This window comes from Lutra lutra, chromosome 8 (assembly GCF_902655055.1).
Source record: "Lutra lutra chromosome 8, mLutLut1.2, whole genome shotgun sequence".
NCBI lineage: Eukaryota > Metazoa > Chordata > Mammalia > Carnivora > Mustelidae > Lutra > Lutra lutra.
The window spans coordinates 58,270,104-58,287,920 of NC_062285.1; the positions used below are offsets into that span (position 1 = coordinate 58,270,104).

Sequence of the window (17,817 nt, forward strand, 5' to 3'; positions counted from 1 at the left end):
CCCTTCTTGGGTAGAATCAACCTAGATAACAGCACCAAGGAGACAAGTATGAGCCACCAGGTGAGAAGCGACTACATTATGATGGGAACTGCAAAATTTCATGCTTCTGCTAACACACCAGTCCTGAGCGGTATTCCCTACTGTGCCGATGGGCAGGTTTGCTGTAGCATGAGAATCACATGGTACTTCCATGCTGGTCTTAATAACTGAAATCTCAGGAAGCCTGGGTGGCTCAGTCGTTAAGCAGTTGCCTTTTGCTTAGGTCATGATCCTAGGATTCTGGGATGGAGCCCTCCTCCCTCAGGCTCCCTGCTCACAGTGGGGAATCTGCTTCTCCCTCTCCTGCCTGCTGCTCTGCCTAGTTGTGCTGTCAAATAAAATCTTTTTTTTTCCTTATTTATTTGTTTGACAGAGAGAGAGATCACAAGTAGGCAGAATAGCAGGCAGAGAGAGGGGGGAAGCAGGCTCCCAGCTGAGCAGAGAGCCCGATGTGGGGCTCGATCCCACAACCCTGAGATCTTGACCTGAGCCGAAGGCAGAGGCCCAACCCACTGAGCCACCCAGGTGCCCCCAAATAAAATCTTTTAAAAAAAGAACTGAAATCGCTCAGGGTGATGGAAGTGGAACCTTAAGAGGATTGACAGGCAGAGTCACACAGATGTCTTCAGCTGAGCAGGCCCTCATAGAGGGAAACCCTGCAAGGAACTCGCCGACAGGTGGCTCAGGATCAGCAAGCCTAAGGAATTGCAGGTGCCCCCAGGCCGTGCTCTCAAGCCAGCGGGTGCCACAGGGAGCTCGATAAGGGGGATGATGGCAGTGCCACTGTCTTGTGGTACCTCCCTATGGAGAGCTGGGGGCAGGACTGTCAGATTCAGTGAGGAAGTCCAATAATCCCAACAGTACCCGGCTTGCTTGGACTACTGGGCTGACAGAACAAACTCGAAGGTGAGAACTGGAGGTCCACAGGGTAGAAACCTTGTTTTCCACCATATCCATAGTGCTTAGCACCACAGCTGGCACACAGCAGGTGCTCAATAAAGTTATTTAAATAAAATGAAGAGACACCATGAGCGTGGCTAATGGTATCAGAGAAAGAGCCCAGGGAAGAGCTCTCCCTCAGTAGGTAGGGGGACCCATCCTTCAGAAGATTCTTTTATTAAAACTGGGTGACATCGGTAAGGGGACAGTACAAAAAAAATTTTGGTCCATGAAAAAAACATAATAATTCAGTTAATAAAAACAGTTATCTTCAACAGGGACAGTGTAGGAGTGTTGAACTTCCTTCTCATGGTTCCAGCCCCAAGGACAGAGGTTGTCCAGTGTCTGTGGGGAGAACCTTTTAAGGGAGGGATGGGATAATGGGAGGAGGGGAAAGATGGGGAGAAAATTCTGTCCCCAGTATGGAAGAGGCGGGGCTATGGGGCTGGAGGATGTGCTCGCAGGAGCCTGAGGAGGGGGTGGGGAAGCAGGGGCTTTGTCAGTTCTGTGGGTTTAGAGCCCAGGCTGAACGGAATTCCCCCTCTGTGCCCAGCTGTCTCCCACCCTGCTATGTTGAATCTGCGAGCCTGGGATATGCTAACTTGGGGGTGATACAACCTGGAAGAAGAATCTGAGGCTCTCCTGGAAAGATGCAAAACCATCTCAGTTCCAAGGGGCCAAGATCACAAGGTCCTGCTGCTACCTGAGGGGTCTGAAGCTTTGAGGGCAGGGGCTGGGGAGTCACAATCCTGTGAGGCAGGGAGAGGGAAGAGTCACAAACCCAACTCAGAGCTATTCGCCAGCCCTAGGCGCTTTCACTCCTCAGTGCCCTAGAAGTCACCAGTGGGTGTCAACTGGGCAGACAAGGGACAGGAAGACAGGGATGGCCCAGGGCTTTTACCCGTTTGATTTCAGGCCTGTTTCTCCGTGAAGGGATAGGGGAGGCAGGGCGGAGTGAATAAATGAGTCACGCCTCCAAGCAACACCAGGAAGGAACAGCTGTCTGCCAGCAATGACAATACCCCAGGTTAGATCCCTGGGGCTCTGACAGGGAAAGGCAAGGCTCCCCCGCCCAAATGCCCTGCGTTTGGACAGATCGATAGCAGGGAATCCTAAAAACAGCAGCTACAGGGAGTGTGCTGGGAGGGAGCACTAGTTAAAGAACAAATTCCAATACTGATGTGGACCCCCTACAAGGGAGTAAGAGAAGCACTGAGACAGCAGGCCGATCCAGAGGGCTGCGGACTGACCTGGGGCTCAGTGGGGCCCAAGAACCAGGGTTCCTTTAGCGCTAGAGGGCAACAAGTAAAGGGAGAGTGTGCTCCAAACCTGTGGAGGGAAGGAAGGGAGGAAATTGGATTCTGTTATCTGGAGAGCCAAGATCAACTAGCTTATAGAGTGCCCCCAGGCCTGAGTCTCAGAGAAGGGGCTAAAGCTCCCAACTCCTGGGTCTCTGAAGGGCAGGATCAGTATAGCTGGTCCCCTTGAAGACCACCTGGCCTTAGGCCCAATCCAGTCAATGCACTGATTACCACTATAGGTTCTCTCTCTAACACTACCTAGAGGTCCTATGTAGACCAGGGGAGGGTAGAGGCACATGGGAACTTTGTGGGGCAAAGGGAAGCTGGGGGACAGGAAGGGATGGGGTGGGAGAAGAGGGTGACAGGTGTCTTGTGAGACAGAAATGTGAGACCCTCTTCATTCTGGTGTTGTCCTCGAACCAACAGCATCCCCTGGAAGGCCCCAAGCAAGACCAAGGCAGGTGCTATGAGGCAGGCAGCTCAGGGCCCAAATACGAATCGGTGCAGCCCAATCAGGGCTGTGGGAGAGGCCCTATGTGTTTCGGATTCCCAGGGCCTGCTCTAATTCTTGTCGTCTCTGCTGCACCTAGAGAGCAAACAGTGGAGAGAGTAGAGGATGAGACAAACCAGAAGTTGGCATCTCCTACCACTGGCCCCCATCCGGAGTTCAGACCCCTGGCTTTTCATCAGTTTTCCACGCCCAGGCGCCTACCTTGGAGTAGAAGTATCGGCACACAGCCTCCTGAGCCCAAGGCTGGAAATAAAACTCAGCTCGGCGCTCCTCCTCTGGGTTCCCCACCACATCGGTCATGGTCTGGGGGATATGGGAGAGGGAAGAGAGAGGAGAACAGACTTGTCTTGTTCTCCCTCCCACCTGTTATGGATTGAACTGTATCCACCCAAAAGATGTCAAAATCCTAACCCCCAGGACCTAGGAATGCGATCTTACTTGGAAATAGGATCTCTGCGATGATCAAGTTAAGATAAGGTCATTAGGGTGGGCCCAATCCAACACGACTGCTACCCTTACAAAAAGGGGGAACTTGGACACAGAGACAGACATGCACAGAGGGAAGATGATGCGAAGACACTTGGAGAACACCATCTGCAAACCAAGGAATGTGTGAGGCTACCATAAGCTAGGAGAGAGGCCTGGAACAGATTCTCCCTCACAGCCCTCGGAAGGAAACAACCCTGCCAACACCCTGACTGTAGACTTCCAGCCTCCAGATAAAAATAAATTTTTCTGTAAGGCACTCAGTTTGTGGTACTTTACTACGGCGGCCCTCGCAAACTACTAACACAGGACTGAAGCCACCCCCTGCTATCAACGAGTCCTTGCTCCGTTGAGGGACCCTTTCTGGCCCCCTGATCCCTTGCTCCTCTGCTCGGCCTCCGTAATTAGTCAGTCACCTTGCACAGGAAAGGAGAAAACCAGGGGCACGTTTCACTCATTCAATGCTCACCCCCACCTCCTTGCCTGAGCTTACGGTGCTCCCCTCTTTGAGAAACAGCTCAAATCCCAAATTCACCAGGGGGCATTCCCCAGCTGTTCCAGCCTCACCCACCTCCCTTCTCCCTTGAATGATCTCGGTGATAGTGGTGAGTTCGGATAACGTCTCACATGATTTACAACTTTTTAAATCAGATCAGTCGGTTCCCTTCCCCTCAAAAGAAAATAACCTGGTCTGAAACAATCCTTTCTTTACTTTTGCTAATAACTTCCTTGCTCTGCCCCCCACTCCTGTCTATCAAAACCTTCATTCTGTACAACTCCTCAGAGTGCCTATTTACTAGAAGGGATGCTGCCCAATTCGTGAGTTATTAAATAAGACCAATTACATCTGCACATTTTAACTAACTAACTAATTGCATACATCTTCACAGCCTAGGGGCATCTGGGTGGCTCAGTGGGTTAAGCCACTGCCTTCGGCTCGGGTCATGATCTTGGGGTCCTGGGATCCAACCCTGCATCGGGCTCTCTGCTCAGCAGGGAGCCTGCTTCCCCCCTCCCTCTCTACCTACTTGTGATCTCTCTCTCTCTCTCTCTCTGTCAAATAAATAAATAAATAAATATCTTAAAAAAAAAAAAAAAATCTTCACAGCCTAGTCTCTCCAAACAGAATGCAGACCACTTTGAAAGCAGAGATCCAGTTTTGCACTCTGCACCCACTACGATACAGTACACAGTGATGCCTCCAAGTACTAGAGAAACACTTGGCGGTTCCACCTCCATTTCCCTACTTGATTGTAAAATGGACCCAAGAGCAGGCTAAAGATAATCTGGTCCTTCACCTCCCCCTCTGGCTCTTCTACCAGATGCTACAAAAATAAAGCAAATGTGTGCCTCACCGACCTAAGTCCCTATGAACCTTTTGTAGGTTCTTTACCTTGAGGTCCCGGCACTGGGACTGTAGCCAATCATTGATGAAACCCTGAGGGTCCCTGGCGAAGCTCAGCATGAATTCCCGCTGGGTCTTCAGCTGATTGATAGTTTCTATTGTCTCATGGATCTGAAAGGAAGAGAAAGAAAGTCCTAACATTTCGGACTGGGAAGTGCGAAGTTACAGGGCAGACAGTATCTGCCATCTCCCTGTGCTGCCGCTCCCAACCCAGGCCCAGACTGCTGCCCCAAGCCCCAGCTGCTCCGGCACTCCGCATTCTCTGAGCAGGTCTATGCACGGTATCACACACCCCACGTGGTGAAGTTTTCCTTCTGGTCCCCACAATGTCCACTATAGGGGAAGCCACACGGTGAGTACTTAATCCACGGCACAAATAAAGGCAAAAACACTCGGAGGTAGGAGCAGTGGTACAGACAGCTGTCTCAAAAGCTATGGCCCGGGGGTCTGTTCCTGGCCTTCTCTCATCATCCGTACTCTTCCTGGCAGCTTCCTTCACTGACAGATCTCCCGTTACCACTGACAGGTTCTTGAGTCCTCAGTCTAGAGACCAGTCCCTTTGCTAAACTCCAACCACTCCAGCTGTCTGACATCTCAAAGCATCTAAACTCTCCAAAACCAAATCTACGACCTCTCCCCCAATACTCACTTCTGCTCTCCTGCTGCCAATCTGGAAGAACATTCCCATGCACCCGAGCTAAACCCCTGGGAGTCACAATGCCTCCTTCTCCCTCAAGTTGCTCCCCACCACCCCCACCTGAACCGTATCCAGTCTCTTCCGTTCCACTTGGACACCTCTCAGATCTGTCTACTTCTCATCCTGTCAGTACCACAGATTCTGACCTCTATGCATCTCCCATGTGTTACTGCACTGGCCTCCTAACTGGCTTCCTGCCTCCAGATCTGCCCCTCTTACAACTCGCTCTCTGCTCTCCTGCCAGCGATCATTCTAAATGCAAAGAGCACCACTGCCTCCAGGCTTTGGGACAAAAGAGAAACTAGTTTCCCTGTACTGAAGCATCTTCGTGGTTAGGCTCCTATCTCCCTATCAAGCTCCCTTTCCCCAAACTTCCCATCCCGAGCACTCTGAAACAGATCTAGTAAACGGCTTATACTTCTTGAACATAGTTCTCATTTTTCAACTTTTACATACCCTGTTCCCTCTTTCTGGAAAGTCCTCTGCCTCCCACACCCCTTTCATTAACTCTCATTTTGTCCTTCAAGATTTAGTTGGGGCAGCAACTCTTTCAGGAAAGCCTTCCTGTTGTGTTCCTTCGAGTTTTCTGGCTTTACCTGCATGGACTATGTCTAACCAGGGTAACAGCAGGAACGGTAGCAGTCACCATTTGTTTTCATGTGCCAGATATTGTGTCTTTACGTATACTGCCGCACTGAATCCTCCTAACCTTATAAAAAAAGCGATAGTCTTTATTTCACAGTTCAAAACTAAGGCTCAAAGCTCTTCAAAGTTACAGGCATAATTCTAGCATCCAGCTCCAACCGGCACCTGTACAGGCATATACTAAGTGTTAATACATTCGGAACCAATGCTGAGAATCAAAAGACAGCCTATGAGCTGTGGCAGAGGGCTGTTGGCACCCAAGCTACCCAGGGCAGGGGCCCCTACCTTGTTGTCTAGGGTAGCAATCTCCTGCTGGCTGGCAGTAGATAGCAGGAAAGAATTCATCTGGGTCTTCAAAGTATCATCCACTTCCACATCGATGTCATAACAAGCAGTCTTCTTCTGATCATTTGGGTCAACACTGGGGAGTAAACCAGAGGAGCCTGGTAAAGGGCTTATTCCCTAAGCCCTATTTACACAAGATCCAGAAGAAGGCCTGAGAATGAGGGTAAGGGGTTGACTGCAAAAAGGCACAAGAGAACTTTTGCATATTAACAGAAATTTCTTGTATCCTTCTTGCAATGGTAGCTACATGGTGTTACATTGGACAAAGTCTCAAACTATACTTCAAGTGTGTGTGACCTACTATATATAAACCCCAACAAAGCTACTGTATATTTTTTAAATCAATGGTAAAAATTCAAATAGTACAAAAGATATCCAGTGAAAATGAAGTTTCTCCCTTCCCAAATGAAAGTATTTCTATAGTATCTTATACATCTTTCTCCCCGTTAAACTAAAATTGACCCTGAAAGTAAATCCAAATAAAACACAAACCATACAAAATAAGTTAAAAAAAAAAAAAAAAAAGGCTTAACTTTAAGCACAGAATACAGGACACATCAGCTATTAACGATCCAACATATAAGTCCTAGGAGTTACTAGTGGTTGAGTGATGGTGCAGGATAGAAAGGAAAGCCTCTATTGGAATTAATACAGAGTGAGGGAAAGAAGGCAGAGACTACAGCCAGCCACCTGCGCTCTGAGGAGGAGGACGGGCATTCCTTCACTCCGTATCTAGTGAGACGCATTGCCCATCCATCTTCCGAACAAAACAGTGAAAGGAGATGAAGGAATTGTGGAGTCTCAGGTTGGAATGTTTTACCATTCACACAGGAGATAGGAGCCCAACCATGATGGTCTGGTAAATGTCTAACAACTGATTTTCCAAAAGAGGAGGTAAAAAGGCCAATCTGTAGCATGTGCTGATCTCTGTGGTTTAAATACTCCCAACGTGGTTGAGTTCAAGCTGTCAACGTTATGTCACTGATCAAGGAGCTGGGATGAGATGTGCAGTAACTCATCCTAACACATTATGCCCCTTTGCTTTTCCGAAAGGCCTACGGTAGTTTTTCAGTAGGATTTTCCTGGTTAGGAAGACAGGCGAGAAGCCAAACCTGTGCTCACCATCGGTGTGGCAGCAGCATCACAGAGGCAGCGCGCACCCTGAGCAGCAGGGGGCGCCCACAAGCTCCTTCTCTGGGAGAACTATAGCATCTCAGCAGTAAGCCACCACAGCTTTGACTTGTGTCGGTGAGCACGTGGACTTTATTTCTATTTATTTTGAGCAAAAGAGGTCCTTTTGGGGCCCCGGGACGCTCAAAAATGTTTTCATATAAATGAATGGTAATTGCTTTCTTGCTTTACGCCATTTTAGCTTGCAAAAGTCTTCACAGGAACTCTCTATTTTTGGAGATCAGGGGAAATGGACTATTTCCACTACACATACGAATAGACAGAAGTAACCCCACAAACACAAATACTAGTAGGATGTAATAAAATAATTAAGAAATAATGAGTCTTGGGGTATACATTACCCTTCTTTTCACTAAACTGTAAGTTTAAATAATTTAAATCACCACTATCTGACAATCTACCTCCTAAAAATCGGACAACTGGCTGGTAAGAGCAGGAAGCAGCCCACTCTGGCACACCGCCACCTCGCCTACACCGACTTACCTGATGACATGATTGATGATGATGGGCTCTGGTGGCATAAGCAAGGCATGCAGCCGTTGAGGGATCTCTGAAAACTTCATACGTTGAGACTCAAAGATCTGTGTGAAAGAGGAAAGGCAGCTAGGAAGCTAGCATTTTGAGCACAACTAGTGCTCCACTGGACTCTGGCAAAAGCATGGGTCCTTTTCTTACCTGCTGGAGGTACTTGTCACAGATGACAAATTCCCGCTCGTGAGGGTCCTGGAGCTTATGTGTCTTAATATATTGCCACAGTGCTTGAATGATCACTGGACGGGTCTGGGTGTGGATGCCCAAGAGCCGAGCCAGGCGAGGATCTAATTTAAACTGGGGAGGCTGCAGAGAACCAAAGAGGATGGGGATGAAGCTAGTGAGCTGGGTCTATATGCACTTTGGGGTGCTCTAGCATGGCCATCCATTCAACATACATTAATGCACTACTTTCTCTGGGGCCAAAAAAAAAAACACTAGGAGGAACTCAGAGATGACTACGCCCTTCTCCTTATATTTAGGGAGTTTATCGTCTGGTGACAAATTACCCACAACTAGACTTAAACCTCTGAGTATCAGGCTGCTGATGGGAGGTGGCTGTGAAAGCTAGGTCCCATGACATCACCCCAGAATACCTGGTAGTCTAGCATCAGGAGGACGGTACACCGTACATTCACGTCTCCTGGCCGCTTCACCTGGAAGCCATCCGTCTCCTGGGTAGTGGCGGTCCTGTGCCACTACAGAGAGGAAGATGTCAGGGGGTGCTCTCCCAGAGGAAGAGCTGGGGTGGGAGGGAAGAGTGTCTGTAATGACTGAATATTCAACTTTGACTACTGAGGCTATTGGGGAAGAGCAACAGCATGAGACATTTCTAAACATTCCATAAAGCTCTGGGATTACTGTATGCACATAAACAGATTAACCCTTGATTCTGTTTAGCGTCACATTTAAATTAGCCTAAATATTCCGGGGTAATTTTATCCACAAAATGGATAATATATATGTGCACAGAAAAACAACATGGCTGCCATTATTTGAATACTTACTATGCTCAAGAGCCTTCTAAGACATTTACCTGGGATTATCTCATTTAATTCCCACAATATCCACATAAGATAGACACAATTAAACCTATTTTACAGATGAGCAAACTAATGCTTCGAAGAGTGGAGTGACTTGCCTAAGGTCAAACAACCACAAAGTGGTGGTGCTGTGATTTGAGCTCTGGTGTGTCTGATTCTAAAGCCCACATTCTTAGCCACTATACTCTATTGCTATAAAGTCAAGTTAAATATATTTACAAATTTCTATTGATTCTATGACTTACTTCCCTTAATAGATGGTAAAGACCTTCCCATGTCTCTTAGTGGTTGAGGATAAGGGGCTGCGGCTACACTGGCAAAGAAAGGAGCAGGTTAAGTTCACTCAGAGAGCTGGACTGTCTCATTCTGTTTTGACTGTACCCCAAAGAACACTGTCGCTAACATGGTCTTCAGAACACCTTGTAACCAGGTTTTATAACAAAGGATTTCTGATGATGTGGGATGTGAATCTAAACAGAACAGGAACCAAAAGAAGTCCCAGATCGATCGATCGATTGATCTATCTATCTATCAATCCTTGCCAGGACTGAACCCTATTAGTTAACCCCCTTAATTACAGCACCTGCTATCAGAAAAAAGTATGAGTAGGGTATGGATAGCCACATCTCACCATTATTAATAAGTAAGATGCAGAGATGACCTGGAATGCTTAAGAGGCCTCCATTAGAATTTCTCTTAGGGCAGCAACCAAGATAATGACATTAAAAAGGTGGGACAAGTCAGACTGCAAGAGCTCTTGGATTCAGGGGCACTTGGGTGGCTCAGTCGTTAAGCATCTGCCTTCAGCTCAGGTCATGATCCCTGGGTCCTGGGATCGAGCCCTGTATCAGGCTCCCTGCTCAGCAGGAGGCCTGCTTCTCCCTCTCATTCTCCCCCTGCTTGTCTTCCCTCTCTCGCTGATCTCTCTGTTAAATGAATACATAAAATTTTAAAATCTTAAAAAAAAAAAAAAAAAAATCTTAAAAAAAAAAAAAAAGAGCTCTTGGGTTCAAACAGTACCAGAACTAAACAGCTAGTGCCACCCGGAGGTCAATGTGCAAACTGCAAGGGTAGTACTGTATGGGGGGTGGGGTGGGACCCTTTATACCTCCCCCTCTCCCTAAACATTAAAGTTTGGCTCACAAGTCCATCATCCTCCAGTCATGGAATCAAAGCCTACAGGAGAGAACTACTCACTTCCACCAGGTGGTTGTCTGGCCCATACAGGTCTTTGTCCAGTTCGATCACCAAGGACTTAAAAAAGGAAGAGAATTTCCTCTTTTGTTTGGTGGCATCATATTTGGACAAGGCTGACTAGAAGAGAGAGAGGAGGGATCATGTTAGAAAAGGCCAGAAGAAATTCTTCAAGACAAAGTCCCATTAAAAAGGAACCCACAACAGAATGGGAAAAACCTCAAAAATGTCTTCTGGGGGTGCCTGGGTGGCTCAGTGGGTTAAAGCCTCTGCCTTCGGCTCAGGTCATGATCTCACGGTCCTGGGATCGAACCCCGCATCGGGCTCTCTGCTCAGTGGGGAGCCTGCTTTCCTTCCTCTCTCTGCCTGACTCTGCCTACTTGTGATCTCTGTCTGTCAAATAAATAAATAAAGTCTTTAAAAAAAAATGTCTTCTGAATCTTTCTCAGGAGATGACAAGGTTGGTGTCTGGGGGTATTAAACCAATCAGGGTGGCCACAGAACCCTGAAGAAGCAGCCAATTACATGTACAGGGTCACTGACTTACCCACTCTTACCCTTCCCTAAGGGAAATGAGGCAAGTTTAGCCAAACCATTGCCCGTAACAAAGCGAGTCTGAACAGACAAAAGTCTGACTCTAGAGGGGAAATGAATCACAGGCAATAAGCAGCCAGAACAAAAACAGCTTTATTTGGATGGAATGACACCACCAGCAGATGGACTGGACCTATATAGAGAAGGAAGCTCTGACATGGAGCTCCAGTTCTCCTGCAAAAATGTATTCAAATTAGTTTGCTTATGAACAGCTAAAAATAGAGAGTGCAAGAAATGGCAGGTGAGCTTCTGGGGTAGGAAGTTTGGGGGCTAACATCTATCAGCAGATGTTCCCCATGAAGCAAAGAGAACGAGCCCACTTAAACTGTGAGAGGTCTCCAATGAAAGCTGGGAAGGTGAAGATACCACAGTGGGAATCAAGGACCTCAAAGACTCAAAGAGAAAAGCATGTCTTCAAGTGCTAAGTGCAAACTCACTTGATTTTAAAGAAACAAAAACCAAAAACTGAATAATCTGCAGATGCTAAGTCCAACGGCCAGCACCATCAGGAGGAAGGTAAACAACAAATCAAATCCCAGAACAATAAGGTTCTCGATATGATACCACAGCAAGGGCCAAGCTGTGGGAGCCAGACACAAAGAACCATTGTCTTTTAGTGCAGGGAACACAGTGACCCTCTCCCTGCTGTTCCCAACAGGAGCTGTGAGCACCAGTCAGGCTTCCTGCCAACCAGACAACACTGCTTGCTCCGGGCAGCTCCCACCCTAGACGGGCAGCTCCCACCCTAGACGTCAACCACAGTGGACTTTGAACTCACATCCTCCAAGAGCCGTCCTTCTACCCGAAGTTCCCAGGAAGCCACTGTCCCTTCCCCATCCTCGGCATCTGACTTAGCCGGATTGAAAGTGTTAGAAATGAAAATTCGCAGCTTCCGTTTTTGCTGAGGAAAGCAGAAACAGGATTGATGGTGGTTTGATACTGAAGATACGAATTTCCCTAAACCCCCAAATTACTCCTAACAGACTGGCTTACTATCTACACAGTCCCTGGGGTGGGTGAATAGAGAGTCCATCTAGAATACAGGCCACTGGCCTGAGTGCAAGTGCATACACAAGGACGCCAAACAGACAAAGTCACAGAAGGCGCCAGGTTCCCAAGGTAGCAGAGCAGTTATGGCAAAAACATGGTCAGGGTGTATTTCTGTTGCGAGAGATACCAAACGCCCCTCCCCCTTTGCTGTTCAGTTCTAATGTAATTCTCGTAGGCGGAAGGGAGATGTAATTTAAATGCCAAAGAGAGCTATGCTGCGCCTTTGATTTCTCATCCTAAGCCTACTGAAGGTTCTGGAGTCCTCGCCTTTGGCTCTCTGCCTAGCACACTTCTGCATTACCTTGATGGGACGTTTCAAGGCCTCCTGGATATCTAGCCGTTTCCTCATGATAGTCTGGTCCAGCTTCCTTTCAAAAGCCAAGAGATCCATATATGCCTGGGATTCTGGTACCAGTTCACGAATCTTGGGAACAAAAAGATACCACTGGGATCTAGGGCTGACCACTTCTATTTTCAATTTCAGCACACCCTCAAGAAGACCTATAGCCTGGACTCACCCTTTGAGGTAGAATTTTGTCAGCCATCTTCTTTTTCTTTGCACTGTTTGGAATAAATACTGCTATCAGGTTGGGATGGAACTAGCCAGAACATGAAGACAGACTGGTCAGCACCTCCGTTTAGGGGAAAATGAAGGGACTGCAAAGCGTCTCTCAAATCAAAGACACTCCGCCCACCCCCACCCCCACCCATGCGAGGCATTCTGAAGAATGAGCACCCATCTGCTGACACAGCACCACCACTTCTGGGTTCAGGTTCTCCCATCACCTGTGTCCTCATGGGCTGTCTCCCTCCTTCCCTCCCTCCCGCGCCCCAGGGTCATCTTACTTGTGGTTTCGATTTTGGACCGCCTGCTGCTGGACCTGCTGTATCTGCTGAGGTGCAGGTCTCTTGCGGGACTGGTCCATCCCTGACTGGGCCAGGCCAGGTCGGACTGAGGGGTTCCCCCCATAGCCAGGGGGTCCCATGGAAGGTCCCTGAGGTGTCATTCGGCTGCCTGGCAGCATACCTGGTCTCTATAGAGAGGAGAGGACCCAGAGATGTCATGGCTTCCCTACTAATCCCACCAAGAAAAAGTGGGAGATGCCTGAGTTCTTTCAATGAACAAAGCTGGGGGTGGGGTGGAGCACAATGGGAGGAGAGCCCTCTGTCTCCGAAATCCAGGTAACTGAAGCTTGCTGTACTCCAGGAATATAGCCCCAAAGCTAACAGACGGCCAGATTACACTCAAATGCTCCCCAGTCTATCCTGTATCTGACACATTAGGCATCTTCTTTAAGTCCCACATTTACTCAGATGGTCCTGCCGGCTATTGGCTCCTTAGAAGCTGACCTCAATTTGCTAGCTACACCTATGTTCCTCCGGGTATTGGAGCTGCCCCAGCCCTTCTGCACTCCGGTCCTCACATGCCCACCTTTGGCCCCACTTCATCCACGCTGTTTCTGTACCCTGACTTCCCAACGCCCAACGGAAACAATGCTCCTAGGAGCAGGTGGGGATGCTAACGCCTCCCTTCCCTTCCTCCGCACTGCCTCCCCTCACCCCCACTCAGGACCCGAATCCCTCCCAGGAGAGTCCCTCCTACTTCTCCCCCACCCCTGTCACTCCCAGGCCCCCACTCGGCCCCGCCCCCGGCCCGCGCGCCCCTCCTCCTGCCCCACTCACCGGATAGGCCGCTCCGGGCATCGGGGAGCGGTACAGCCCTTGACCCGGCGCCGGGCCCATTCGCACGGGAGGCCCCGGAGTCCCGCCCGGACCCAGGGCAGCCGCAGCGCCCGCCCCTCCTGAGGCTCCGGCGCCGCCGCTCGGAGCCACAGACTGGAAACCCGCCCGGGCCGCCATCTTCCCCGGAGCCGCGGCTGCAGCTGCACAAAGAACCGGAACCGGAACTCCCCCCGCCCCCCGCGCGCCCCCCGCGCGCCCGTCTGTCCGCCCGGCCGGCCAGCCGGCACGGGAGGCTCAGGGCAGCGAGACTGTGGGCTAGAGGGGGGGGGGAGACTAGCGGAAAAGGCGTGCTGACCACTCCCTCCCGTATTCGCGGTCCGGGAGGGAAGACCATAGAGAAGAACTCTGGGATAGAGAGGCCCTGTGAGCGGGCGCCCCCAGGCCGACGGGAGGAAGACAAGGCCCTGGAAAGGGGGACCACGCCTCAGCCTCAGCGCTCTGATGACGGAGGTGATGGAATAACTGCTTCATGCAGGCACAGGAGATTTAACTTTCCAAAGTACTTTGTTTTTCGTTTCCTTCTCTTACTGCTGTAAGCCTGGGGGGCCGAAGAGGAGAATGCATTGTTTATTCCATTTTACAAACCGGAAAGCTGATCTTAGTGAATGACTTGGCAAAGATCAACTGCAAGTTAGCAGTATAGTCAAAGCCCAGAATCCAGATCTTCAGGCTCACAGCCCAGGGCTTATTCCACAGATGCAGTGCCTCAATAACTACGCCAAACCAGAATTCGAACCCAACTTTGTCTCTGACCTCTAAAACCTAACCTGCTTCCAGACTTTATTTTGGATTTTGACCCTGTCCCCTCTCCAAAGAATCCTTTGTACTAGGACTTCTCTTTGGGACTTCTGTTGCCTTTGACCTCTTCCTCTTTCCCCGCCCATTGGTTGAAACCATTCCTGGTGCGGTGGCCAGTCTGCCCCACCCTAGGAGGACCAGAGTCTCCATGCTCAAGCCTCCTTATTTCTCCCTTACTGTTTGGCTCCAAGCTCAGCTCAACTCTAGGCACTTCGTGGGAAGGCCTAAACACTATTAAACTCTATTCAAATAAGAGAAAAATGACACTGAAGAGATGGTTGAAACCCAGTTTATTAGACCAGAGGCATGCGTCACCCATCGCCCTGCCTGCTGTTCCCCATCTGGCACACACCCATTGGCCTTGCTCCTGCTTCCCTCTGGAGAGGTCTGATCTCCAAGGAACTTCTAGGAACCAAGACTTCCCAGAAATCCCATAGCCTTACTCTCCAGCTCCAGGCCAATGCACAGTTGACCTTCAGAAGTCCTGTTCTGGGGTTGGAGACCAAGAGACAGTTGGGCAGAGAAGGCCTGGGAAGGGGTAGGGCTCTGGCCTAGGAGGAGTGCCTGGGGGAGAGGGCATGGCAGGACCTCTACCTCATTCATTTCTCATTAAGATAGGAAGAGAGGGACAGAACAGCAAAGCTTTCAACTACCCCTCTAGGCCTGTATTTTTCCCACCGTTACCAAACTGTACCTCACCAGAAAATATAAGTGGTGGTCTTGGGTATCAGTGGAGGAAAGGAGGCTTGGCACCCATTAGAAAGGAAATGTGAGGGACTGAGGACCTCAACTTCTGCTTGTCAGCACCCCACTGTTCCAGCTACAAGAGTCACCAATCCACCACTCCCCTGTCTCTGATACCCTTGTTTTAGTGTGTAGAGCAGATCTCCATTCCCAGGTTGGGGGCTCTTGTCTGTAGCTACCCCTTCCCTGAGGAGGCCACAGTCAGCCAGGCAAAGGGCACTGGGATGGTCGAATGGGGAGGGAATGTTAAGGCTACAGGGACAGCATAGGGGGCCCGGGGTTGCCGGGAGACGGTGAGGCCAGAAAGAGGCAGAGCTTGTGATTCACAGCTTCCTTTATGTCGCCACCGAGACAGTGCGAAGGTTACAATGCGCGTGTCGTCTCCTTGTGCTTCTCAGAGGGATGTGTGTACACAGTACAGACACCAGGGGAGAGAGTCCAACTCTTTATACAGGCGAAGGCATTCAGAGACCAGGGAGGGAGTAGAAACACAGAAAGGGGAACTTTGGGTGGGAGGATGGTTCTTAGAGACAAGAGGGGATGGGGTAGAGACAGACAGAGTTAGGGGAAAGTATATACAGAGATATAGCAATATAGAGTCTGTATCATATAGAAATAGAAAATGCAGATGAGGTTGTTGAGAGAAGCAAATGAAGTTGGGGAAGAGGACTTGGGAGAGTTCCATAAGAAAATTTATGGATGTGGCCCTCTGCAGGGGCCCCTGGGAGAGGGACCAGTGAGGTTAGGCACCAGTGCCCCTCTCCCTGAGCTGGAAGCCAACCAGCTAGATCTTTCATGGGATGGTAGAGGAGTGCTACCTCTTGGGATTTCTCTCCAGCAGTTCGGGGTTGGGAGTGAACTTAAAGGTATCAGGATGCGGCCTACAGCACCAGGGCCACATCTTCTCCCCATCATCCACTACTTCAGGGGATCCCCCACCCTCAACTCCCCAGAGACTTCACATGTAAGGGGGGGATGGAGCTTAGGGTCTTAGTTCCCTCCTGGAGACTTGGGGTTGGGGGGGTCACTGGGCTGAGAGGGTCTCTTAAGGCTGGGGAAGCCCCCCCCACTAGCCCTCCCCTTCAAGGTACATTCTCTGGTTTGGGGCCAAATTCCAGACCCCAAGGATCTCCTCCACCCCCCACTGGGAGGGGCTTTGGTGACTGGTGGCAGCAGAATGTAGGTGGACACTCAGATGACAGATAGCCAGACAGACAGAATTTAGGCTGGGAGCTGGAGGAGGCAGCATGGAGCAGAGAGGGGCAGCCTGAGGTCACCTGCCCCATTCTCTCTTTTTCATTTAGTTTAGTTTAGTTTTTTTAGATTAGTTTCGGTAAAAATAAAAAGAATGGGATAGAGGCAGGGTGAGGGCTCTATGGTCAAGATTCCTTCCTCACCACAGACAAGAGGAAAGGACTGCCCAGGAGTGGGGTTCTACCTTGGGAGGGGGAGTGAGTCCCCAGGGCAGATTTTGGAGGGGCGCGGCCCAGGGCCCCCTTACTGTCCTAGCCCTCCCCACCTAGGCCTTTGGTACGGTGGCCTGCGGGGCTCAGCAGGTAAAGTCCTCAAAAGTGCCTCGGGCCGGATGGTGAGGTAGGATGTTGGCAGCGTAGGTCATCCCAGCAGGGTGGCCCCGGATGCTCTCACACGGGTTCTAGGGGACAGGCACAGGACAGGGACTGATTATCAGAAAGGCCACAGGTGGTCCTGGGGCGTGGGGGAGGCAGAGGAGAAAAGGTGGCAAAGGGGGGGGACCTGGGGAGGGGAAGGGCGGGGCTGGAGGGCACCTCTCTCTCGCTCCCTCACATGTCTTTTGACGTCATCCAGGCTAAGGGCCACGCCCTTGTCGGCGCTGCTCCTTTTGGCCTCCTTCTGGCACTTTCCTCTTCTGCACAGCTTGTGCTTAATGACCTGGGACGGAGGCAGGGCGGTGAGTGGTTGGACTGGCTGAAACCCCGCCCCTCCCGTGACCCCACCCAATGCCCCACCCCTGCTTACCTCATAGGCATAGTCAAAGAGCTCCAGTACCGTGAGGATGCTGGCCCCAATGAACAGCCCCATCTGGCCCCCGATGTCACCTGTGGGGGTGGGGAGGTGGAGGGCGGAGGATCATGGGAAGGTCAGTGGTGTGAGGACACCACGGAGCAGCAGAGCTCTCTGGGACAGGGGTAGGCAAGTGGTATTTGCAGAAAGATCTACAGCCTTTGTACAGAAGGAGCACAAAGCAATTCTGGTGGGGTTCTTATTTTCTTCTCTATATTTGTCTGCATTTTCCTACTTTTCTAAAGCGAACAGGTATTATTCAGAAAATAGAAAATACCCCAACATTCATTCTCTGGGTAAATTTTCAAAGGCTTATGAAATAGTCCCCCATTCATGCCCACAGGACTATCTCTTCCACTTTCCCCTAAGAGAAGGTTCAGCCCCATCTTCCCACTACATACCAAGACAATAGAGTTTGGGGGGAGGCCCTAGGTGGGGGGTGGTAGTGGCAGGGGAAGAAGGAACTTGTGGGACAGAGGTGGGCAGCCTCTTTGGGCGGTAGGGTGTCACACCATGCC

At 50.1% G+C, this 17,817-nt stretch overlaps 2 protein-coding genes across 11 annotated transcripts in view; both read right to left on the reverse strand.

Moving 5' to 3' along the window:
- Window positions 1-1,071: 1,071 nt before the first annotated feature.
- Window positions 1,072-13,974, reverse strand: SMARCD1 (SWI/SNF related, matrix associated, actin dependent regulator of chromatin, subfamily d, member 1). Of its 5 annotated transcripts, XR_007129551.1 has the most exons (15): window positions 13,655-13,974; window positions 12,818-13,005; window positions 12,490-12,532; window positions 12,273-12,395; window positions 11,700-11,822; window positions 10,331-10,447; window positions 8,687-8,788; window positions 8,235-8,396; window positions 8,043-8,140; window positions 6,309-6,444; window positions 4,670-4,792; window positions 2,992-3,093; window positions 2,229-2,865; window positions 1,880-1,981; window positions 1,072-1,727 (listed from the first exon to the last, which is right to left on the reverse strand). XR_007129551.1 is itself a non-coding variant. In XM_047742492.1 (13 exons), exons 1-13 carry the CDS (start codon window positions 13,829-13,831, stop codon window positions 2,812-2,814), a joined length of 1,548 nt encoding a protein of 515 aa, XP_047598448.1. In that variant the 5' UTR covers window positions 13,832-13,974; the 3' UTR covers window positions 1,072-2,811. The 5 variants fall into 5 exon arrangements, 1 of the variants encoding a protein (XP_047598448.1); XR_007129552.1 differs by lacking the exon at window positions 1,880-1,981; XR_007129549.1 differs by having other exon boundaries at window positions 1,072-1,981.
- Window positions 13,975-15,572: 1,598 nt separating this feature from the next.
- The window catches only part of ASIC1 (acid sensing ion channel subunit 1), a 44,826-nt gene continuing 42,581 nt past the window's right edge, over window positions 15,573-17,817 (reverse strand). For all 6 annotated transcript variants that reach the window (XM_047742488.1, XM_047742487.1, XM_047742490.1 and 3 more), the window contains 3 exons: window positions 17,255-17,334; window positions 17,063-17,167; window positions 15,573-16,910 (listed from right to left, as the gene is read on the reverse strand). In XM_047742488.1, the coding sequence (XP_047598444.1) occupies window positions 16,806-16,910; window positions 17,063-17,167; window positions 17,255-17,334 (290 nt within the window). In that variant the 3' untranslated portion in view covers window positions 15,573-16,805. The remainder of the gene's footprint in view (window positions 16,911-17,062; window positions 17,168-17,254; window positions 17,335-17,817) is intronic.